General features: G+C 44.5%; 1 protein-coding gene across 1 annotated transcript in view; it reads left to right on the top strand.

Annotated features, from left to right (window-relative positions):
• Positions 1-1,173: 1,173 nt before the first annotated feature.
• The window catches only part of TMEM132C (transmembrane protein 132C), a 449,116-nt gene continuing 425,605 nt past the window's right edge, over positions 1,174-24,684 (top strand). The window contains exon 1 of the mRNA XM_070769360.1: positions 1,174-1,445. Coding sequence (XP_070625461.1) covers positions 1,361-1,445 — 85 coding nt within the window. The 5' untranslated portion in view covers positions 1,174-1,360. The remainder of the gene's footprint in view (positions 1,446-24,684) is intronic.

The raw sequence follows: 24,684 nt of genomic DNA, 5'->3' as shown, positions 1-24,684 counted from the left end.
TCTTCACATCTGATAAAAGATTTTTTTTTTCTTTTATTTTGAAATTCATTCCTGGCTCTGGTGACCACATGATTCAGTGAGCTTTCTTTTCGAGGTTGGACGAGTCAGCCCAGCACACCAAGTGATCTCTAGGCAGGCTGTGGGATCAGGGGGAAGTGTATCAGCTGGGGGAGGGCTGGGCCTCCAGGACAAGGCTTCTGGGTTCAGGACATATTGTCTTTCAATCACGGACACGAGGGGGAGTTGGGGTCCTGAGTGGGGACTGTTCAGATCCCCGGGCGGCCAATGAGGCCCGAGCATCAGTAACCATGGAAGGCAGGCAGGCAGCTGGGATTCACGCGAGGAGGGAGGGCAGCGCTGGGTACGACACAGAGAAGACATTTGGAGCACGAACTGGGGTGGCGAGTCCTTGGAATCTGCAGAGAAAAAACTATTGCAGGAGCAAGTCTGGCAGGGAAGGGGAGCATTCCCGCCCTCCCCCACCCCCGAATAGTTAATAAAAACACATGCGGAAAGGGGAAGGGGGCGAGATCCAACAACGTAGAAAGATTCACAGTGGAAAATGAACCTTTCTGTCACCCTGGCTTTCCAGTCCCCGTCCTGAGACACCGCGGCTGTCTTTGGCTTAACCCTCCAGACAAATATGCATATATGTGCACACGCCTGAGTATAAACCGTGTTCTTCTTGAATCTGTTCTGCATGTTGCTTTTCCCCACTGAATAATCTCTCTGGGAGATCTCTCCGCATCAGCTGTGGGGGACTTAATTCCAGATGTCCCCGGCTCAAAAGGCAAAGAATCAGGGTCCGCCCTGAAGTTGAGGTGTGAAGAGTGAGGACCCCGGGAGGCGGGCGAGGGGAAGGGCTCGGCTCCATCTTGAGTCGCGGGTACCTGCGCAGAACTCTCCGGGACTCGAGCCACAGGCCATGAAGGCGGGAGGCTGCGGGGAGGAGGGGAGACCTCATGGGCGCAACCTTTGAGCCTCCGCGCCTCACCTCCTCTTCTGCGCGCCAGCTCCCACTTTCTCCCCGGCATCTTTCACCAGCCTCCGGCCAGGGGCGGGCCCAGGGGCGGGGCCCAGGGGTGGGCGGGGTCGAGTGGGCGGCCCGGGGGGCGGGGCGGGCCCGCGGCCGCCTTGGAGGCTGGAGAAAAGTTGTCCCGGCCAGAGCGCTAGCCGCCGCGGGATCCGGAGCCGCCGCGGCTTGCACCCGGCAGCGGCGGGGCGCGACCACCGGCTCTTCAGCCCGGCCGGCCGACTCGCTGCCGGGGGTGGCCCCGGGGCATGGGACAGCCGGCGGGGGCCGCGAGCGGGCGCTGCGCCCCGGGCGGGCGGCGGACGGCCTGAGCTGCCTGGACGCAGGATGCGCTCCGAGGGCGCGGCCCCCGGGCCGGTGGCGCCACTGTGTGGGGCGCTGAGCCTTGTGTTGGGCGCGCTGTTGGGCAGAGGTAAGAAGCCGGGGACCCGGGGTGTCGGTCGCGCCGGCGCTCGGGAAGTTCCCCTCGGTCCCCGGGAGCCTGGGCGGGAGGGGAGCCGATGAGTGGGGTTGTCTTGGGGACCTGGGTGAGGGCGCTGGTTCCCGGGCGCGGAACGGCCCCTGTAGATGGGCTACCCCAGTTGGGTGCCAGGTAAGGGAAATTGGAGCGAATTCGGCTGATCCAGTATCTCTGGGTTCGGAGTGCTTCCCGGGGGTGAAGAAGGGGCGTGGCTGAGGGACTCTCTGTTTGTTCACCATCACTGAGTTCCATGAGGACTTAACGCAACCCCTGCATTAAACTACGTGGAGCTGGGGTCTGGGAGCGGGCAGCCTGGCTCTTTGCACCTCCTTTGCCCCAGTCTGGCATCCCCCTCCCCAGATCGGTAGGACTGGGGCTAGTGACCTACGAGGGCAGACCGGCCCCTTTCCCCCACCGTGGGGTCTCGAGGGCCGGCGTTAGTCCACGCAGGAATGCCCGCTCACCACGCAGCCTCCGGGGACCTCGGCTCGGAAGAAATCCGGGACCCCCTCGGGGTACCCCGTAGAGGTCCTGTGTAGTCTAGGAGCGCGCAGAGGTGATCGCGCGGGTGGGGGAACTGCATCTCGGAATCAGATCTGGGCTTCCTAGCAGTGGGTCCTGGGGGGTGGCCTTTTACCTCAGTTTCCTCATCTCTGCAATGGAACTGACCACTCTGCTTTGGGTTTAAGAGAATTCAGGGAGGGGACGACTGGCGCCCAAAGAGCTCAGGAAAGGTTGGTATTATTTTTCCGGTTATGATTACGTGCGTGTGGGATCCGGGCGGGCGGCGCGAGGGGCCGGGAGCGTGGTCTTGGAGCCCGGGAGCCGCCGGCGCCGCGTGCCTTCCCTGTCCGGCACCGGCACTGGGGGCCGCGAACTCGAGCAGAGGAAGCCCCGCTCCTCTGGGAACCGCCGCTGCGTCCACCACGACTGGGCCGAGAATCCGGTGCGGGTGAGCGCGTGGGAAAAGGGTGCGGGGGGAGCCACTTTACTGCCGCCCGCGCCTGGGCAAGGGTCTTGGGGCCATCGGGTGAAACCGAGATGCGCACAAGTGTCCCTGTCCTTCGCCCTGCGTCGCGGCTCCCGCTGCGGCCCCGGGCCCTGAGCCGGCAAACCGAGTCCAACCTGATGAGAATCACGGGCCCTCTCCGGCCTCAGGCTGGGCTGGAAATACATTCGGAGAGACAAGTTGCCAATTGATGTTACAAAGTAGCGTTTGCTTTTCCAAAGTCCTTGCGCACCGGCTGGGATTCCAGAAAAATCTACTTTCCTTAAGGCTGCAGGTTCCCAGACACACCAACTGGACAAAATTGCTGTTTTAAACAGTGTCCCTTTTCCCCAAGAGCTCCAGGTAAACAGAAGTGTGTGTGTGTGCGCGCGCGCGCGCGTGTGCTCCCGTTCGCGCGCGCGTACGTGTGCGCGCATGGGCACGCGCGTGCGTGTGAAGGGATGGGGAACATTTTTCTGTTTTATTCCAGAGGAGTAAAATCTGGTGACTTAATTCTGTCATGTGCTCTGGATTCTATCATTTCTAGGACTCGGTTTTCCTAAATGTAAAGTGGCCATTAAAAAAAAAAAAATTCCTTCCTAAAATACTTCCCAGAGACATTGTGATGATAAAGCGATCTAATGGGTAGAAAGCACTTTGTTAAGAAAGGTGGTGTCATTTTAAACTGAGCCAACGGTGAAAGTCCCCATCAGGTTCTTTCCCTCTGCCAGGAGATTTAATCATGTTCAGTTTAGAACTCTGACTGCTGAATGTGCTTTTCAAAGTAAGTTGTGGACTTTTCTTAATTAAAGCTCACATTCCTTTTTCTCCCTCCCGGCCATCTAGAGGATTTTACTTTTGAGTTAGAGGAATGGCGGTTAGAAATGTCCCCGTGGAAGAGGCTAGGGACAGCAATTTTATTGGGAAGTGGAATTGGGAATTTTGTTTTGAAGATGCTATTTAGAGGGCACGGGGTGGGGATGGGGGTTGGAGGTTAAGGGGAGCTGTCCCATTCCTCCCCGGCAAAGCCACCCTTCCCCCTAACCTAGGGCAACTTTGACTTACTGAGTTTTTCTCTTCCCACTTTTGCTTGACAGTTTTCACCACGTGATTTGGGGGCTTATGGGTCTGCAAATTTTTTTCATTTTGTTTCTGGTGGCTACAAGTAACAGTACATTCACTCCCATAGATCTGCAAAGAAAACGTTTGCTCTGTAGATTTCTCATAGAAAGGGAAGCTTTCTGATCCTTGTTTAAATTTGTACTGTCTTAAAAAAAATCATCGCTGACTCTTCTGGCCCAAGGATTTAAGTGCTGATTTCTGGAACCCTTGAAACCACTGATCAATTTTTAATACCAGTTGTAAGCTGATGTTCAACTGTGGATTTAAGACTCTGCAATTCCTCAGGGTTTGGAACAGAATCATTGTTCTTGGGAGGTTCCATAAATAGACCAGGGCACTGAAAAAAGGGAGTCTTCCTAAGATTTAAGACTTGGGCTGAAGTGAAGTGTCCTTGAGTTACTGGTTGAGGAATTGGCCTGGTGTAAAGAAGAGGGAAGGGCGGGGGTGGGCTGAGATGCTGTCAGAGGTGAAGTAATGCTGTGAGAGGTGATGGTTGTCAGTCACACAGGGGGCCTCTGGGAAGGTCACACAGGCCGGAAATTACTTTCCTGAAATCTGGGGCCAGGTGTACTTCATGATTCAGAAGATAGGTTTGTAGGGAGACAGAAACCCAGGGTCATCCATAGATATTCTTTGAGACACCTGGACTGGCTGTGGAATTGTGTCCATAATTGGATCCATAGCTCATTTTGCACGAAAGATGTGAGTATTCACATCAAGAAGTCCCCCAATAGCCTCACTGCACTTTAGAGCAGCTTTGGTCCCCAGAGGAATTAAAAGCCAGGCGGCCAACCTTCGGATTGTTAGAGCTTTGGGGATTTTCAATTGCTGGTTTGGAATTTGCAGCTTGGGGCAGGTGTCATGAGTAGGAAGAGGTTGTTAGCAGGCAGAGGTCCTTCTCAGCTCCCCTGGTGCACACTTAACATGGGAAAGATCCTCATACCTGGTCCTTCCTACACTTAGAGTACACAGACACTTTTTGCCCTAAGCACACACCTCTTCTTCCCCAAATTGAAACTCCCCAATGCATGGAAGCTCCTTAGAAGTGATTTCAGCTTCTGGGAAGCCATTCTGTGAAACCGCCAGGCTCCTGGGTCTCTCCTAGTTCTCTGCTCCACACCCACAGCTCTGAACTCACGCTTGCAAACTTCATGACCTGCAGGCAAGCACTGTTCTGTCCACGGTGTTTATAAAATACTGAACAGTCTCCCACAAACTGAGAGATTTCACATATAAAAATCGGAATTTCCAATTTCCCCTAATAAGAGTGTGGGTACTCTGCTGACCTTGGCACCAAAGCTATGAGGAGGTGTCACCCTGCCCCTGGATAAGGTGTTGATTAAGGGCTTCTCTTACCTCCTTACCTGCCTGCCCCTTCCCCTTGGCCACTTGAATTTGCACCTCTGGCCCTTCTTCCTTCATCTCACTTATTATTCATCCTTAGCTTCATCATAAGGGTGGCTAGAATCAGGCAGAGAAGAACCCAGAACTCTCAATTATATTAGCAGTTAGCACTTTCATGAGCAGGGGTTAAAACCAAAGCCTTTGGATGTATTAGATATTTCATACATCCATAGTCATGAGAAGTGAGGTTAATAAAAACGAATCTTTGGTATATTAATTGGAGTGAAAGGGAGTATTACTGAATTAATGGAATAAATGGAAAGTCTGATGGATAGAATATTTTTACAGCAATCTGCTTTGTTTAAAAGTCAGGTTTATTAATGCAATTTGCATACAGTAAAATTCACCCTTTTGAGGATAGAGTTTTAATTTTGATGAAGGCACATGGTCACATAGTACAATTGAAGTATAGAAAGAACATTTCCATCACTTTGCCCAAATCCCAGGGACCCCTGTGTTGCCACTTCCCTTCCTCTATCTGCAACCCTGGCAACCATGATTTCGTTCTCCATCCTTATGTGTATGTGTGTGTTAGTCACTCAGTCGTGTCTGACTCTTTGCAACCCCATGGACTAGCTTACCAGGCACTTCTGTCCATGGAATTCTCCTGGTGAGAATACTGGAGTGGATTGCCCTTCCCTTCTTCAGGGTATCTCCCCAACCCAGGAATGGAACATGGGTTTCCTGCATTGCATGCAGATTCTTTACCATCTGAACCACCAGGGAAGCCTCTCCATCCTTATAGTTTGCATTCTTCATAATTCCATAAACGTGGGATAGTGCAGTATGCAACTTTTGAATCTTATTTCACTTACCACAATGCATGTAATATTTACCTATATATCAGTAGTCTATTCCTTTTTCTTCTTTTTGTTTTTAAATTGAGGCATATTTGATTTACAATATAAGTGTCAAGCATATAACATAGTGATTCAAAATTTTAAAAGTTATTCTCCATTCATAGTTATTATGAAGTATTGGCTCTATTCTCTGTGCTGCATAATATATCCTTGTAGCTTTTATTTTCTTATACCTAATAGTTTGTACCTCTTAATCCCCTACCCTTATCTTGACCCTCTACCTTTCGCTTTACCCACTAGTAATCACTAGTTTGTTCTCTGTATCTGTGAATCTCTTTTTTTCTTATATTCACTAGTTTGTTGTATTTTTTAGGTTCCGCATGTAAGTGATAATATTTGTCTTTGTCTTTCTATTTGTATTTATCTTTCTCTGATTTATTTCACTAAGCGTAATACCCTTCAGGTCCAGCCAAGTTATTACAAATGGAAAAATTTTGTTCTTTTTATGACTGAATAGTATTCCATTGTATATATACACTGCATTGTCTCTATCCATAAATCTGTTGATGAACACAAGTTGCTTTCATATCTTGGCTACTGTAAAAAATGCTGCTTTGATCATGAGAGTGTGTTACCTTTTTGAATAAGTATTTTTGTTTTCTTCAGGTGTATGCCCATGAATGGAATATCTGGATTTTATGATAGGTCTATTTTCAGTTTTGTGAGGACCCTCCATACTGTTTTCCACAACAGCTACACCAATTTACATTCCCAGCAATAGTGTACAAAGGTTCCCTTAATCGTCAAATCAAAACTGCAATGAGGTATCATCTCACCTTTGTTAGATGGCTATCATCACAAATAGTCTATTCCTCTTTAATACTCCATAATCCTGTGAATGGATACAGAGCCATTGTTTATTCATTTCCTAGTTTAAGGACATTTGGGTTACTTTCATTTGGGGGGTATTATGAAAAATGTCACTACATTGTTTGGTTCCTAAGTCATGTGCAACTCTTTTGCAACCCCATGGACTGTAACCTACCAGGCTCCTCTGTCTGTGGGGCAAGAATACTGGAGAGGTTTGCTATTTCCTTCTCCATGAAAAATGTCACTATAAATATTCACAAACAGGTTCATATATAAATATATTTTCATTTCTTTTAGGTAAATGCCTAGGACTGTAATTGCTAGGTGGTATGATAACTGTTCACATAATTTTATCAGAAATTGCAAACTTTTTTCAAACGTGGAAACACTATGCATTCCCACCAACAAGAGCTCTAGTTGTTCTGTATCTTGGGGACCACTTAATGTTACCCTTTTGTTTAGTTTGATTTTGTGTAGCAGTTCTAATAGGTGTGTAGTAGTATATCTTTCTGGAGAAGGCAATGGCACCCCACTCCAGTACTCTTGCCTGGAAAATCCCATGGACGGAGGAGCCTGGTAGGCTGCAGTCCATGGGGTCGCTAAGAGTTGGATACGACTGAGCGACTTCACTTTGACTTTTCACTTTCATGCATTGGAAAAGGAAATGGCAACCCACTCCACTGTTCTTGCCTAGAGAATCCCAGGGACGGGGGAGCCTGGTGGGCTGCCGTCTATGGGGTCTCACAGAGTCAGACACGGCTGAAGCGACTTAGCAGCAGCAGCAGCACTATATCTTTCAAGTTTTAACTTTTATCCTATGACTTATGATGTTGAATATTCTTTCTTGTTTCTTACCATTCTTATATCTTATTTGGTGCATGTCTTTTTCAAATCTTTTGCCCATTTTTTTTATTGGTTGTTATTTTCATATTATTGATCTCTGAGGGTACTTTATATAGTATGGATACAAGTTTCTTTTCAGATGTGTGTTTATATGATTTCTCCCAGTATGTATCTTTGGAAGAGCAGAGGATTTTTAAATGAAGTTTGGTTTGTTAATTTTTTTCTCTTAGTAATTACACTTTTGGTGTCATATCTAAACATCTTTATCTAAGATTTATAAAGACTCTCCAGATGTCTCTGGTGATATTTGGGTACTTTATATCCCTGCTTATTTTTTATCTTTCTGTTCTGTCAGTTATGGAGAAAAGTGTTGAAGTCTCCATCTCAAAGTGTTGAAGTGTTGTGGGTTTGTCTAGTTTTCATTTCAGTCCTGTCAGCTTTTTCTTTATGTGTTTGAAACACTGTTTTAGGTACATGCACACTTAGAATTATAATGAATTCTTGAACTGACTTCTTTCTTATTATGTAATAGCTCTCTTTATCCTTGGAAACATTCCTTATTCTGAAGTCTGTTTCATGTGATATTAATACAGCTACCTCAGCTTACTTTTGATTAGAGTTTGTATTGTTGTATCTTTTCTGTTTTTTTAAAAAACAATCTGTATTATTTTATGTGGATTGTTTATAAACAGTATATGGTTAGGGTTTGCCTGTTTATCCAGTCTGATAATCTCTGTCTTTTAATAATTGTATTTAGACCACTTATATTTAATGAGATTATTGACATATTTATATTAAAATCTATCATCTTGCTTTTTTTCTCTAGGCACCATCTGTTCTCTCCTCCTTTTTCCTTCTTTTTCTGCCTGTTTTCATTCTGAGTATATTTTTTATGATTCCATTTTATCTCCGTATTGGTTCATTATTGGCTCATTATTTATTCCTCTTTAAAATTTAGCCATTGCCCTACAAGATATATCTTTAATTAATCAAAGCCTACATTCAAATTATATCATACTACTTTATATGCTGTGTAGGAATCTTAAAACAATATATCCCCAGCATTTTTCCCTCTACATATAATAATCCTTTCCAGGGCTTCCGAGGTAGCTCTTGTGGTAAAGAATTCACCTTTCAATGCAGGAGACATAAGAGATGTAGTGTTCGATCCCTGGATTGGGAAGATCCCCCTGGAGAAGGGCATGGCAACACACTCCAGTATTCTTGCCTTGAGAATCCCATGGACAAGCTATAGTCCATAGGGTTGCAAAGAGTTGACATAACTGAAGTGACTTAGCATGCATTAAGTCACTTCAGTTGTGTGCAACTCTGCGACCCCATGGACTGTACCCCACCAGACTCCTCTCTCCATGGATTTCTCCAGGCAAGATTACTGGAGTGGATTGCCATGCCCTTCTCCAGGGGATTTTCCTGACTAAGGGATTGAACACACGTCTCTTGTGTCTCCTGTATTGGCAGGCAGCTTCTTTATCACCAGCCCCACCTGGGAAGTGACTTAGTAGTATGATCCTTTAGAAGTGCATTCACTTATACCCTGGGCAATGGCTAAGGGAATTTTTCACCTAGAGATTATTTGTATATACTTTGAAGAAGGATACCAATTATGTTTAATTGGCTTGCCTTTGTTTGTGAGTGGGTACTTCTAATATCTTTGAAACTGTTTTCTCTTTAGGACTTAATTCTCTGCCCTACCTGTGTGCTGAGCTGAACAGAAGTGTTTCTATACCTTAGGGATTTAGAAATCACTGCCTTTAAAGAGAGGACAAAAGTAAAATACAACCCAGCCAAAGTCTGAATTAGCAAAATTTCCAAGAGAATAGTTATAGCTGTCTCCGAGAGTGAGTCCTTGTTTTCTGCAGTGTGTACATTTCTTTTTTTTATTTAATAATGCTCTTGGTAGCATATTCACAGTTGCAAATGTCTGGAACCCTCAAAGACTTGATGTAGAAGACCATGTCATCTCTATATAATTTTTTTTGTTATTGAAGTATAGTTGACATATAGAATTATTTTCAGGTATACAACATAGTGATTGGACATTTATATACATTATGAGTTGATCACCATGAAAAGTCTAATCATTTATCACCATTATTGCAGTAGTATTGACTATATTCCTTATATTGTATATTACATTCCCCTGACTTATTTATTTTATAGGTGGAAGTTTGTACCTCTTAATCACCTTCCATAAAATTTTTTTTCTTTCTCCCTTCACACCCTTTATGTTGTTGGCGACATGGGGAGCTATCGTTTATGAATTGATTAAGGATGCCCAGTATCATGGAAGCTTTAGCTTAGTTTTGAGCATCTGTTCTGCCATTTCCTGAATGAATTGGTCAGAAGCCTCTGGTGTTAGCAGCAGAAACAAATCAGCTAAGGGATTGGGATCTTATGACCCTTAAGGTACACTAAGGGACCAGGTTTCTAAAAGTCTGAAGTTGCCAGTTCAAGGGTTCTGGTACTTGTCATTGATGTCCGGCTTCAGGGTACAACTGGGATACAGGGACTCTAATTCCTTTATGTGTTTCTATCTCTGTGGTCATGTTTTTTTTTAGGTTCCGGGGGGCATGCGTGCATAGTCGCTCAGTCCGACTCTGTGACTGTATGGACTGTAGCCTGCCATCCATGAGATTATCCTGGCAAGAATACTGGAGTGGGTTGCCATCTCCTTTTCCAGGGGAATCTTCCTGACCAAGGGGCTGAACCCTCGTCTTTTGCATCTCCTGCGTTAGCAGGTGGACTCTTTCCACTGCACCACCTGGGAAGCCCCAGATTCCAGGGAGGAAGAATCCTTTGTCCTTGGCTGAACTTTAGAATCATCCTGGAAGCTTTAAAAATTGCTAAATAACCTCCAGACTCTACACCTAATGGATTGAACCAAGATCTTTGTAGCAGTGAAGTGGAGGTGGGCAAAGAAGCAGTGTTAATCATTTTCATTTTTAAAAAACTTTTCAGGTGATTCTCAGGTATAGCCAGGAGTGAGAACAGCCCCAGCCCTGGTCTAGAAGAGATTAAGACGATCTGACAGACAGTTCCACCATATTGTACTCAAGGGAGAAAGGCATTTCTCCCAGAGAAAGATTGAAGAACTGTTACAAAAGGAGGCAGGATGCTGGATGTGTGTGCAGCAAAAATTAGAGGAGGGACAGCTCTTATGAGCTTATTTTGTAGGACTATGAGACTGTATTATTGAAAAAAATGGGCATGAGCCACTTAACACAGTGCCTTCGTTTCCAGGTAGTTTAATGTAACAGAAACTTACTTTCTCCCAGTTTTGGAGCCAGAAGTCCAAACTCAAATCCAAACAAGGCTCTGCTCTCTCCATGGATTCCAGGAGGCTGGGGGGGTTCCTCTTTTGCCTCTTTCAGCCTCTGATGGCTTCTGGCTTCCTTGGCTATGACTACAGCCCTCCCATCTCTGCCTCCAGCTTCACATAGTCTTCTCTGCACATCTTTTTTCCCTTTCAGCCTTGTAAGGATGCTGGTCATTGATTTAAGGCCTACTCTCATCCAGAATGACCTCATCCCAAGATCTTTAACTCAATTAAATCTGAAAAGACTCTGTTTCCCAATAAGATCACATCCATAGTTTCTAAGGGGACCAGTCTTTTGGAGGCCACCATTCAGCCCATTACACATGGTAATAGTCGAATGATAAAAGGTCAATAAATCATAGCCAGGGACTTCCCTGGTGGTCCAGCCATTAAGACTTAGCCTTCCAGTGCAGGGGTTGTGGCTTCAGTCCCTGGTCAGGGAACTGAGATCCCACATGCTGCAGGGCCAAAAAGCCAAAACATAAAACAGAAGCAATATTGTAACAAATTCAATAAAGACTTTAGAAATGGTCCGCATCAAGAAAAATCTTAAAAAAATAATCATAGCCATTATTATATGTATAGTTATCAAAGCCATGGAGAAGAAGAATCATCCCCAAAATCTAATAGAAATTACACATAAATGTTTCTTAAATGACTGAGACTAATGTAAAAAATAAAAAGCATTAGGACAACAGTGGATTTGACGACATCAGGGAATAGGAAAAGCTCCTGGAGTGTACCGTGGTGTCCATTTATAATCAACCTAAACAGAGAGCCAGTGGTTTATATTCTGAGACATCCCTTGATGTACTTCATGCTTAAATACAGCTTATACCTAATTCCATTTGGCTTAGTTTCATAATACTCTTGATACTGTCTTAAACAGCTCTTCTCCCTACGGGGTCGCAGAGCCATCGGAAACATCCAGAGCAGCTTCCATGCCTCCCTGAAGTTCATTTTTTCCCCCCAACTCAAGTGTTGACTCTTTTCATCTTTCTTGCTCAATTGGTCCCTCCGGCCCCTTAATTATAATGTTGGCTTTCCACCGCATTTCCTCACTGTCTCTGTGGACTCCGATGCTGTAGAAATAGGGATATAACACTGCCCACTTTGGCACGTGGGGGTAGATGAGCGGTCCTTTGAGGCAATAAGGGATTCTCTTATTCTCAAAATAAACAGAGGAACTTTAAGACAAGCACCCCACCCCCAGGATCCCCATGGAACAGAAGGCTGGCTTTGTTCTTATCATGGAATTCCAGCTTAGTGATGATTTTAAGCGGAAATTAAAAAATTAAAAACTCACACCTTAAACAGGAGGTGGCACTGGAAACATGGTTTTGTCTTCACTGGAAACAGTGAGGTTGTGTTTGAGGCCCTGAGACAGGGTTTCTGCACCTGCCCAGTAGAAATGATCTCAGTGTCAAATGATTCAGTTCATTTGTCATGACCTCTTTAGTTGCATGTGCTGAAAAAAAAAAAAAGAAACAGCTTATACAAATAGTACCAAAGCCACAAAATAAAAATACATAAATAAAATGGGGGTTGTTTAAAAATGTATCAGGTTAAGTAACTTAAAAATACTCAGATAGGCTTCAGCCATGGCTGGATCCAGAGATCTGTTAATGTCACGAGACACTGTTTCTTTCCATCTATCTCCTCTGTTCCCTGTGTTGGCTTCATTTCTGAGTGGTCATCATTGTCACCAGCAGCTCAATGTTTACATTCTATCCACACAATACACCCCAAGGAGAATTAAGCGGCTTCCTAAATGATTATAGAAAAGGTTCATGGTGTGAATCTCTTGGTGCTCACTGGAGTCCCTGGCCCAACCCTTACCCAGCCACTGTGATGGGAGGGGATGGAGTCTCTGATTGGTCAGGTCTGGAACACACCAGTGCAGGAGCCTCAGGTCAACTGCATCCAAAATACTAGGAAAGAGAGTGCTGAAGTGTCCAAAGACAAATCAGGCTGTGTCAGATGAAACGGAATGGATGCTAGGCGGGCAGGACCCTACCCAGCCAACCAAAGAACTAGAGGAAACCAAAGGCCAATTGTATGTCTGCTTCTCAGATGTATAGTTAAAGCCGTTGGGGCAGCCCATGGCAAGGTCAGCTTGCTGCTTCTTTTGCCATTGCTGAAATGGCATTATTTGATTTCTGATCATTTCCACTGTGTCATCTTCTAAGTCAAGGACATCCAACTCCAAACACACCTTTTGTTCTAGGGAATCTTCTCCGTTTTCTGTCTGCTTTGGCTCTCTTCCTTTCATTCATTCTTTCCGCCATCAAACATTCCTCAATAGCAGCGCTGTTTGCAATAACCAACACTTGGAAGCAACCTAAGTGCCCATCGACAGAGGAATGGATGAAGAAGACGTGATGTATATATGCAAAGGACTATTACTCAACCACAGATAAGAATGAGATAGTGCCGTTTGCAGCAACGTGGATGGACCTAGAGATCATCATACTGAATGAAGTAAGTCAGACAGGGAAAGACAAATACCATATGCTATCATATCTAAAAAAAATGACAAAGATGAACTAGTTTATAAAACAGAAATAGACTCACAAAGCAGTTTCTTATCTGCTTTCAAAGTCGGCATTGTCATCTGTTGTGCTGATTGTCCCTGCTATGGGCCAATCATCTCCCCAGCTATGGCCTAGCTCTTGGACACCTCCCTCAAGTGTTGACGACTGGAGGTGTCTGCCAGCAGTGGCTTGACTGGGAGGTTTCCTGTGAGTCCTGAGGTCCACTCTTCTGCCTACAGAAGCAGGAGACATCATCTGTCAACATCATCTTCGGACTCCTCCTCAGTGATCCAGGAGTCCTTTTTCTTTTATTGTAGTGGTGTTGATTTACAGTCTTGTGTTAATTTCAGGTGTACAGCAGTGATTCACTTATACATATATTAATTCATTTTTAGATTCTTTTCTCATTTTACATTATCACAGAATGCTGAATAGAGTTCCTTGTGCTACACAGTAGGTTCTTGTTGGTTATCTGTATTACGGATATCTTATAAGAGTGTATGTATTTTCATCCCAAACTCCTGATTTATCCCTCCCCTGCCCCCAGTACTTACCCTTCAGTAACCATAAGTTTATTTTCTATGTCTGTAGGTCTGTTTCTGTTGTGTAAATGTTTGTTTGTATCACTGTTAAAAATTAGATTCCACATATGAGTGATATCATATATTTGTCTTTCTCTGTCTGACTTACTTCACTTAGTATGGTAATCTCCAAGTCCATCTGTATTGCTGCAAATGGCGTTATTTCATTCCTTTTTATGGCTGAGTAATATTCCATTGTGTGTATATATATATGTGTGTGTGTGTGTGTGTGTGTGTGTGTGTGAGAGAGAGTGTGTGTGAGTGTGTGTGTGTGTGAGTAATATTCCATTGTATATATGTGTGTGTGAGTGTGTGTGTAAGTAATATTCCATTGTGTATATATATGTGTGTGTGTGAGTGCGTATGTGTGAGTGTGAGTGTGTGTGTGTGTGAATATGTGTAATATTCCATTGTATATATATGTGTGTGTGTGAGAGAGTGTGTGTGAGTGTGTGTGTGTGTGTGTGTGTGTGTACACACACCACATCTTCCTTATCCATTTCTCTGTGGTTAGGCATTTAAGTTGCTTCCGTGTCTTGGCTATGGTGAACGTAAGAGCTTGAGTATGCTGCAAACATCAGAGCACAAGTGTCTTTGTGAACAAGAGTCCCGGATCTGAGGAATTTTTTTTAGCGGGGTGGGGGGATGGTGCTGTGTGGCATGGCTTGCAGGATCTTAGTTCCCCAACCAGGAATTAAATCTAGGCCCTTGGCAGTGAAAATGTAGAGTCCTATCCACTGGACCACCATGGAATTTCCAATCTGGGGAATTTTATTCTCTTCCTCCAAACACACATGTTATCAAACACACATGTTACTCAGTTTCTTATCCAATTACTGTGACTTCTGTGGAGACAGTCCTTACTTTGATAAATCGGGGGAAGGCCACAGTGTCCTACATCCTCAACATACACCAACTGTGTCTTGCTTAGGAACATCCTCCATTCAGACTCTTCCTGACTATCAGTGAGATCATGTTGTCCTCTTCTCAAAACCCTCTAGAAACTCCCATCATATTTAGAGCTAAAGCCACAGTGCATTCCATGATCTACAAGGTGCTACATGAACTACATGACCCCAGCACCCTTCTGACCTCATCTCAACGCCAGTGCCCTCACGTAGGCACTTTGTTCCAGTCCCGTGGGCTGCCTTGCTGGTTCTCACCATCGCTAGGCTCCCACCTCAGGGCCTTTGCACATGCCTGCTGTTGGGTAGCATCTAGATATCCACTAGAATTGTTTCCGTTGTCTGTGCCATCTGCTCTTCTTCACTGTGGGACTTTCTATTCCCCTTTTCTATTGTGGTTTTGTTTTTTTCACTTATCACCACCTGATAACCCCATAAGTTTCACCTACTTAGGTTTTGTTTTTTCTTTCGGCTGCACTGGGTCTTTGTTGCGGCATACATGGGCTTTCTCTAGGTGCAGTGTGTGGACTTTTCTTGTTGTGGTGCAAAGGCTTCTAGTTGTGCGTGGGCTTCTCATTGTGTTGACTTCTCCTGTCGTGGAACACAGGCTCTAGAGCATGTAGGCTCTCTGGTTGCCCCCAAGGCATGTGGGATCTTAGTTCCTAAACCTGGAGTTGAACCCATGTCCCCTGCAGTGGAAGGTGGATTCTTAACCACTGGACCACTAGGGAAGTCCCTCAATTATTTGTTTAGCCAACTTCCTCTCCCCTAGAATTTAAGCCCCATGAAAACAGAATTTCTCTTCTATTTTGTTCACTTCTGTATATATCTGTTTTGCTCATTAACCTCAGTGCCTGGCACATATTAGGCCCTTAATACTTGGTGAATGAACAAATGACTACATGACTTAATTCTCTCTTTGGCTTCTCATACTATCTGACTTTTACCTGAACTCATCTCTTTTGGTCTTGGTTGCACAGAAAAATGGGTAGGTACATTTGATGTGCTGAAAACCTCTAGATAGCCACCATTTTATCAAGGGTTGCCAACTGAGAATCAAATCCACCACTGTCCTTTCTCTCCATCAGTCACTCCAGGAAGTTGTCCCTTAGCATGGAGGTGAGAATGTTCATAATAGTGTGATGCTCAAAGGAGCTGGCCAGGTGCAATGTTTTCAAGTCACTGAGTTTATTTCTAAATGCCCATCCTTCTCTGTATTTTCTGCCTCTTCCTTTCAGGGGAGAGAAGGGAGGGGCCCTTGCTTTTCAGATAATGGTTTCTCAGAAATGTATACATGAAACAAATCAACTTAAAACAGAGACCAGAACTTCACCATAAACAGTGGAAAGCATCCTTGATTAGGACTTTCTCTTAACAGCTAAATAAATTACTGAAAGAGTGGAAAGTGGCTGCAGACGGGTATGAGATATCTTGTGCGGGTGATGGAATTATACCAAAATTAGTATCAGTTATGGCTTGATCCAGGTGCTCAGTTATGACATCAGAATCTTTTTTCCCTTTGGTTCTTAGCTTTGCCTGTTATGGTGTTGACTTCGTTTTTAGGTTCCATGTGGTGGGTCTTGGCTGTCCTAAGCTCCCACCCTTGCAGAGTCAAGGTCAACTGTGCTTTACCCAATACCTGATGAACCCAGGAAAGGTCATGCTGTGTCTCCTTGGCCCTGTTTGGTTCATGAGCACTTCTGAACCAGTCAACTTGGTGTGTAAAAGACAATGTGCTCTAATGATCATGTCTGGGGGCTGTGGGAGGAGTTTGTGAGGACTGACAGTGGGGTGCAGAGGAAAATTGGGGTACTGTTACCAGAAAAAGGGTGTGTGATTGGGGCCATTCAAAAACCCAATAAATATTCCTGCGTCTCCAAATTCCAGAGTGTAAGCTACATGGGTAGGGAAGACAGAGAAAAGTCATGCAAACAAATTGTCTGTCTTTCCTGCTCAGAAATCTATCTGAGTTTCGTGTGTATGAACAGGAGGCAGCACCGAAGATGTGTTTTCCTAACTGAGTTTGTGTCACACTCGCCTGAACCAGCGATAAGCAAGCATTGTTTATTATTTGTCTGTCAACCCCGCCGTCTCTTCCATATCAGAGGCAAAAAGATGCAAGAGATGGACCTGAGTACTGCATGGAGAGACAAAGGCAGGACCCAGACGGAGCTTAGTTCAGCATGTTAGAACCTCAGCCTCACCTGAGAACTCCTAATTGAGGGCAAGGCTTGGGGCTCACACCAGCCTGAATCAAATTTCTGCTCTGTTGTGTATATATGTATGTATGTGTGTGTGTGTGTGTGTGCTTAGTCACTCAGTTGTGTCCAACACTTTGTGACCCCGTGGACTATAGCCCCCCAGGCTCCTCTGTTCATGGGGATTCTCCAGGAAGGAATACTGGAGTGGGTTGCCATACTCTCCTCCAGGGAATCTTCCCAACCCAGGGATCGACCCAGGTCTCCCGTCCTGCAGGCAGATTCTTTACCATCTGAACCACTAGGGAAATCTAGTGTAGAGATGGGTGTTATTTAATCCCACGGACATTCAGGTTCTGGATCTATGCAGTGGGGCCAGGAAAACACATCTCATGGAGTTATTGTAAGAAGTTCCAATGAGCTATTGTACATATTAAAAAAAAAATCTTTTGCCTGGCAAAGCTTGTGGGATAGAGTTCCCTGACCAGGGATCAAATCCTTGCTCACTGGCCTTGGCAGCGTGGAGTCTTAACCACTGGATGCCCAGGAAAGTCCCTGGGCTATTGTGTATCTGACTTTTCTTTTCTATTTGCCTACATTCCAGCCACACTCCCCATCCTACTATGTGCCCTGGGAGGCTGACCTCTGCAGGGAACACTTCCTGTGCCTGCTGCTTGCCATCTGGAGTTGCCCAGTGGGGGTGCTTGTAGGAGGTCAGAGAGTAGGAAGAGAGGCTGGAATATTTCTTCCCTGTATGCTCCCTGTGCCTCTGTCCTCCATGACCCTGACTCCTCTCTGGAGTCCTCTGTCCAAGGCTCCTGCTCTCACTGGAGTCAGGAACACTTCCTTCTTCCTTCTCCTTCTCCTCTTTATTTAGATTTAGATTTATTTTATTTTATTGAAGTGTAGTTCATTTATAATGTTGTGTTAATTTCTGGTATACAGCAGAGTGATTCAATGATGTATATGTATGTGTGTATACATTCTTGTCACATTCTTTTCTATTATACTTTATCATAGGGTATTGAATATAGTTCCCTGTACTCTACAATAGGATCTTGTTGTTTATATATTGTATGTGTAACAGTGCTAATCCCAACCTTCCAGTCCATCCCTTCCCATCCCTCTTCCCCCTTGGCAAGGGGGAAGATAAGTTTCCGTTTTGTAGATAAGTTCATTCGTGTCGTATTTGGAATTCCACGTGTAAGTGATAATCATATGGTATTTGTCTTTCTCTTGCTGACTCACTTCACTTAATACGATCATCTCTAGGTCTGCCCATGTTGCTTTAAATGGCAGGATTTCATTCTTTCCTATGGCTGTGTAATATTCAATTGTATATGTGTACCACATCTTCTTTATCCATTCATTTGTTGGTGGACATTTAGGTGTTTTCCATGTCTTGCCTGTTGTGAAGAGTGCTGCTGTGAGCACAGGGGTGCACCTTTTTAAATTAGAGTTTTGTCTGCGTTTGTGACCAGGAGTGGGATTGCTGGATCATACGGCAACTCTATTTGTAGTTTTCTACAGGAACCTCCATAGTGTTTTCCATAATGCCCGCATGTCACTTTAGATGATATGCTCCTCCATGTCTTATCTTAGGAGCCAAAATCACTCTATTTCCTCCTTAAGTAGTCCCTTCTTAAAGGCACTTGAACCATCTGCATTAGATTCTGTTTCCTCCTGATGCGCACATATGGAAATAAAACTCACACATATGGTGGAAAAGAGTTGGAGGCCTGTTGTTACTATGTGTAAACAAGCTTAAACCTATAGACAAGTTGTAAGAGCAAGTGCCTAGAGCTTTGATCCCCTGAGCTGTCTCAGAGTGTCTGACCAAATACATACTTACCACCTTTGAATAGTTGCTGAGTGTTTTCTTACAAACAAAGGCTTTCTCTTCTAGAACCAGAATATATCTTGGAGATCAGGAATAAACACTGCTGCCTGCCTACTGTACTGTCCTCAGACCCTAACTTAGCATCCTTTATTGTCTCAGTACTATCCTTTGTGTCATGAAACTTTGTTTTCCTTCATTCTTTCCCTGAATTTCTTGACTTTAAGAGTTTTGAAGATTACAGGCTGCTTATTTGTGGCTTGTCTCTCAATTTAGGTTTGTCTAATGTCTCTCCATGCTTAGATTCTGATTATGTACCTTTGGCAGGAGTATCCCAGAAGGGATGCTCTACTCTCACCATTTTGCATTGGATCAGGTAGGATATGATTTAAATCTGTCACAATATTAATGGTGCTCACTTGATTGCTTGGTGAATGTGCTGCTTGCCAAGCTTCTCTGCAGTGAAGCTACCCTTAGTTGCTTTAAAATTAATAAATATTCTATGAAAAGAGGTTCAGGGACAATGTAAATGTTTCTTATTAGAATTTCAGTATTTCACTGATGAATTTATTAACAGAATGGATTCATGGGTTTCATTTGTACTCTGTGGCTTATATTTCATTACTATTACTGGTTATTTTGATGCTTAATGGTAGTGAGAATCATTTTATAATGACTTCTATGTCCTTTTGATGTGTCCTGTGTCCTGAGTGTTCTTTAAGCATTTTCTTCCTTTCTAAATACAAGAACTTCCAGGCTTATCTTGTAATTTCACTGTCCCAGTCCTAAAATCAGCTCAATTCCTTTTAGTGAGAGATTGGTGCTTAGAAACCAAAGTTTAGGCTCTAGATGTGCTCCTTGCTACTTGGGTTCTCTAATCAGGAAATAGTGGTACACACAGTAGCATCCCTGTCTGTCTCAAAAACCATGAGTTCACACAGATATCTCAATGCACAACAATGCAAGGCTCATCTAGGCTTGTCCTTTTTCATTTGTAACTCCTGTCTCATCTCTCTATACAGCTTCATCCCCCTGCTGTCTTCACCTCAGTCGTCTCAGATTCAACACCTGGTGTTGACTGCTCCCTGGCCCCACTAGGGCTATGATACCCAAGCTCCCCATCCCAGGGGCCTGCTCTTCCAGCCAATCAGCCACTGACACCAAGCTCCAGACCCCTACATCCCTCCCTATGTCCCGCATCAGGACAGTCCTGATGGTGTTGGTCTGAGTTATTCTGAAAGTGGAAGAATCAGTTTGTATTCTTATTTGGATTCAACTGTATCATCTTCTTGGAAAATGTCTGTACATTTTAAACCAAAGGAGTGTGCCGCAAGCTCTCTGTGTCACGGTGTCCATCTCTGACCAGAGAGGACTATGGACCACATCACACTGGACAGCTGCCTTGTTTCAGACGCTCCTCCACAGGATGAAGAAGGAGTTTGTGATGCCCCTTTATTGTCTCTGATAAGCATCAGTGATTACCAAGACGCCAGGTGTAGGGGATCCTAAACAAACTCACTTAAAATATTTTTGCTTTTGTAGTACCTAAAAGAAGGTATTTTTATGCATCTATACACTGCTCTTTTTTCCCTAATTGGTGAGCAGTGTTCTCGAAGGAGCTTTTGTGTGACAAATATACTTATTTATATATGTATGTATGTATAAACTTATTTACTCTTCACAATGACCCCAGGAGATGAGACCAATCCTTATACCTGTGAGCACCAAAGTCTTAATGATTCAAGTAAACCAAGAAATCAGGATTTTAGAAAACAGTGAAGTGGCCCAGGTTTCAAGTTTTGGCAACATTTCAAAGTATATTAAATGCTTTTTGATTTAAACAGTCTAGGCTGTGGCCTCAGGTGGGAGAAGGCAATGGCACCCCACTCCAGTACTCTTGCCTGGAAAATCCCATGGACGGAGGAGCCTGGTAGGCTGTAGTCCATGGAGTCCCTAGGAGTCGGACACGACTGAGCGACTTCACTTTCACTTTTCCCTTTCATGCATTGGAGAAGGAAATGGCAACCCACTCCAGTATTCTTGCCTGGAGAATCCCAGGGACGGGGGAGCCTGGTGGGCTGCCATCTACGGGGTCGCACAGAGTCGGACACGACTGAAGCGACTTAGCATGGTCTCAGGTTAGCCAATTGTCCATTCCTGCCTTTGACCACTGAACTTTGGTAGGAAGGGCGAGGTACTAGAACTGGCCATGATGGGACACAGTCTTGTGTGGCTATATTAGTTACATTGGAATACTGAAGTACCAGTCCACATGGTTGAAATGAGGAGAAGAACCCTTCCCAGAAGAAGTAATGTGTTGGTACCAAAAGGGAGAGAAGGGGTGTTAGGCAGACCAAATTAATGTCCCTTGAAATAGGATCCAGGTGCACTTGGCAGAGATGGGAGGAATGAGTGAAGACGTTGGATGAGAGACAGAGAGAGAAGACGCTTGAAGGGGAGTGCTGGCTTTATCGAATGAGGATGGTTTCCTAATACTCCCATGGCTGACCTGATGTCTGTGAAGAATTTTGCTGCTTTTTCTTTAAATACCTCAATCAGGGTTTCTCAACCCTACTGACATTTTGGGCCAGATAATTCTTTGCTGGGGAGATGTCCTGTGTAGGACTAGATGCCAGTGTCACCCAACTACCCATGTAGTGACAACTAGCTGTGTTTCCAGACATTGCCAAATGTCTCCTGGGGGAAAACAGCCCTCATTGAGAAACATGAGTTTAAACAATGCCCACTGTGTATAAAGGACTTCCTGCACCATAATATTATTTTTAAATTTTTTTACTTGCAAATAATTTTAGACTTTAAGAAAAGTTGCAAAATCTTACAAAGAATCCCATATACCTTTCCCCTAAATTTCCCTAAATTAACATTTTACCACATTTGCTTTAGCATTCTTTTTCTGTTTATGTCTGTCTCTACATATTTTATTTTGTTTATTTATTTTTATTTTTTTGGCCACGTTGTGTGGCATGAAGGATCTTAGTTCCCTGACCAGGGATCAAACCTACACCCCCTGCAGTGGAAGCACAGAGTTTTAACCACTCAACTGCCAGGAAAGCCCCCTCTCTATATATATTTTAAATGTATATAAGTGTATATATTTTTTTCTAAACTAATTATATTCATGATTGCTTGCACATGACTCCTTTTCGTGTATATTTCCTTGAAGCAAGGGCTTTCACTTACTGCTTTACAGTGATCAAAATCAAGAATAGAACTGTCTTTACAGTACTGTTACCTCTACATACTTTATTCAGATGTTGCCTATCGTCCCATCATATCATTTATAGCAAAAAGAGAGCTAAGTTTTTCATGGTTCAGAATGCAATCCAGGATTCTACCTGCACTGTCAACTTCTTTTTGTGTTTTTAAATCACAAACAGTTCCTCAGCCTTTGTCTTTCATCATCCTGAAGAGTGCAGGCCAGTTTTTTGGTAGAATGTCTCTCCATTTGATCTGTATTGATTTTGAAGTCACAGCTGTATTCCGTTTGAATAGATCTGGCCCTCTGGACACTGGGTTCTGAGTTTGGATGATTGTCTATTCGGTGTCATCTTAGTATTAATCAGGCGTCACCAGCAACTCCTGAAGGATGCATCCTCTCCTTTAATGTCCTGGCTAACATGGCAGAGGGCTTCCAAGGGGGCCCAGTGGTGAACAGGCCGCCTGCCAGTGCAGGAGACACGAGTTTGATCCCTGGGTCAGGAAGATCCCCTGAAGAAGGAAGTGGCAACCTACTCCAGTATTCCTGACTGGGAAATCCCATGGACAGAGGAGCCTGGCGGGCTACAGTCCATGGGATCGCAAAAGAGTCGGATACAACTTAGCGCCTGAACAGTAACGACAATAACATGGCAGAAGACCTCAGAAGCCTACTCTTAGGAAATCCCTTCTCCTGCCTCCTCCAATCTATTTCTGGGATGGTCTGACCTCAAGGCTGCTTTGTTTCTTCTGCTCCTACCTCCTTACCGAATTCTGTTGCTGGGAGTCTCTTAGAGACAGACATTTGGGGGCACAGCTGGCTCTGTGGCTTGCGTCCCACACTCCCTCCGGCTGCGGGGAAAGGATCCTACACTCCGTTTTCCTGGCACAACAGAGTTTGGGTTGTGAGTTTTTTTGTTTTTTTTTTTTAAAGCTAGTTTTGGTAGCTCAGCTAGTAAAGAATCCATCTGCATTGCAGGAGATCCTGGTTTGATTCCTGGTTTGGGGAAATCCACTGGAGAAGGGATAGGCTCCCCACTCCAGTATTCTTGGGCTTCCCTGATGGCTCAGCTGGTAAAGAATCTGCCTGCAATGCGGAAGACCTGGGTTCAATCCCTGGGTTAGGAAGATCCCCTGGAGAAGAGAACGTCTACCCACTCCAGTATTCTGGCCTGGAGAATTCCATGGACTGTATAGTCCATGAAGTTGCAGAGAGTCGGACATGACTGAGTGACTTTCCCTTTTAAAATGTAATCTTAATTAATTTATTTTTGACTGTGCTCAGTCTTCATTGCTGCGTGGGCTTTGCTTGAGGTGAGTGAGAGCTACTCTCTAGCTGCGGTGTGGGAGCTTCTCACTGTGGCGGCTTCTCTTGTGAAGCACAGGCTTTAGGGTGCTTGGGCTTCAGCAGCTGTGGCCCCCATGCTGTAGAACACAGGCTCAGTAGTTGTGATGCATGGGTTTAGTTGCTCTGAGGCATGTGGGATCCTCCTGGACTAGGGATTGAACCCACGTCTCCTGCATTGGCAGGCGGACCCTTTACCAATGAACCACCAAGGAAGCCCTCAGCTTGTGAATTTATGAGGATGTTCAGAAAGGTGAGGGGACCACGGGAGACCCTGTGTTACTGCTGGGAGCAGTTGTTCTGATATGCTGCTGGGTCCAACTCCGCTCCAGTCTGAGAAGCCTGACACACACCCCTGTACCCAGGTGTCACCTGTTATACAAGCCCCACGTCACAGACTTCTGTTCAGTGACAGTTGAAGGGGAAGAAAGTTCAGCTCCCTGCTTCTCCCCACTGCTGTTGCTGCCCCAGGCATAAGCCGCCTTGCCTGGTGTTCCCGCTGCTTCTGGAGAAAGTGCTTACACATTCCTGGTGCTCACACCCTCAGGACGAACATGTTAGTTTTCAGACACCAGGGAATCTAAACCCATATTTAGGGAAAAAAATAAAGTTCCCATCTCTATGGGTCATTGTCCTGTTAATACATCCATTTGCCTAACTACATAAAACATAGGACGTCTTCATTGGGTTAAAGGTGACGTCACATTTTCTCTAGGAACTTAGGGTCCTTGGTGTGGAGGGGGCAGCTGAAAGCACACAACACACATACACACACACGACATCACACACACACAAACACAGACTCATTTTGGAGGATTTTTTGGAAAGAAAGGAGGTATGGCCAAGAGGTGTATTTAAATTCCCATCTTCAAAGACAGAAAATTGCTCATAACTTTTAAATCAGTATTTTCTCATTTGCAGTTTATATTCTGTGATTCTCAACAATTCTTGTCATCATTAGCATCATCCATGCTTCCATTTACTTAATGACGGTCTTTCTCTATATCAAATCTTTTAATCTGAGTTTTGCCCTAAGCGGTACTTTCCACGAAAGTCACTGTTTTACGTGCTAATTGTGTTTTTCCCCCAAAGAGTAAAATACATAACTGCTAATATGTTTAAAAGTCCTTCTGCCTTTACCCCAATTTATCTCAGACTCCAAACCTTGGCAGATTCTGGCCTACAGGGCAGCAGCAGCAGCTGGCAATAGG

The sequence above is a fragment of the Bos indicus genome, chromosome 17 (assembly GCF_029378745.1).
Source record: "Bos indicus isolate NIAB-ARS_2022 breed Sahiwal x Tharparkar chromosome 17, NIAB-ARS_B.indTharparkar_mat_pri_1.0, whole genome shotgun sequence".
Classification (NCBI taxonomy): Eukaryota; Metazoa; Chordata; class Mammalia; order Artiodactyla; family Bovidae; genus Bos; species Bos indicus.
The sequence above is the reverse complement of the archived record's forward strand: the minus strand, read 5'-3'. Positions and strand labels throughout refer to the sequence as shown.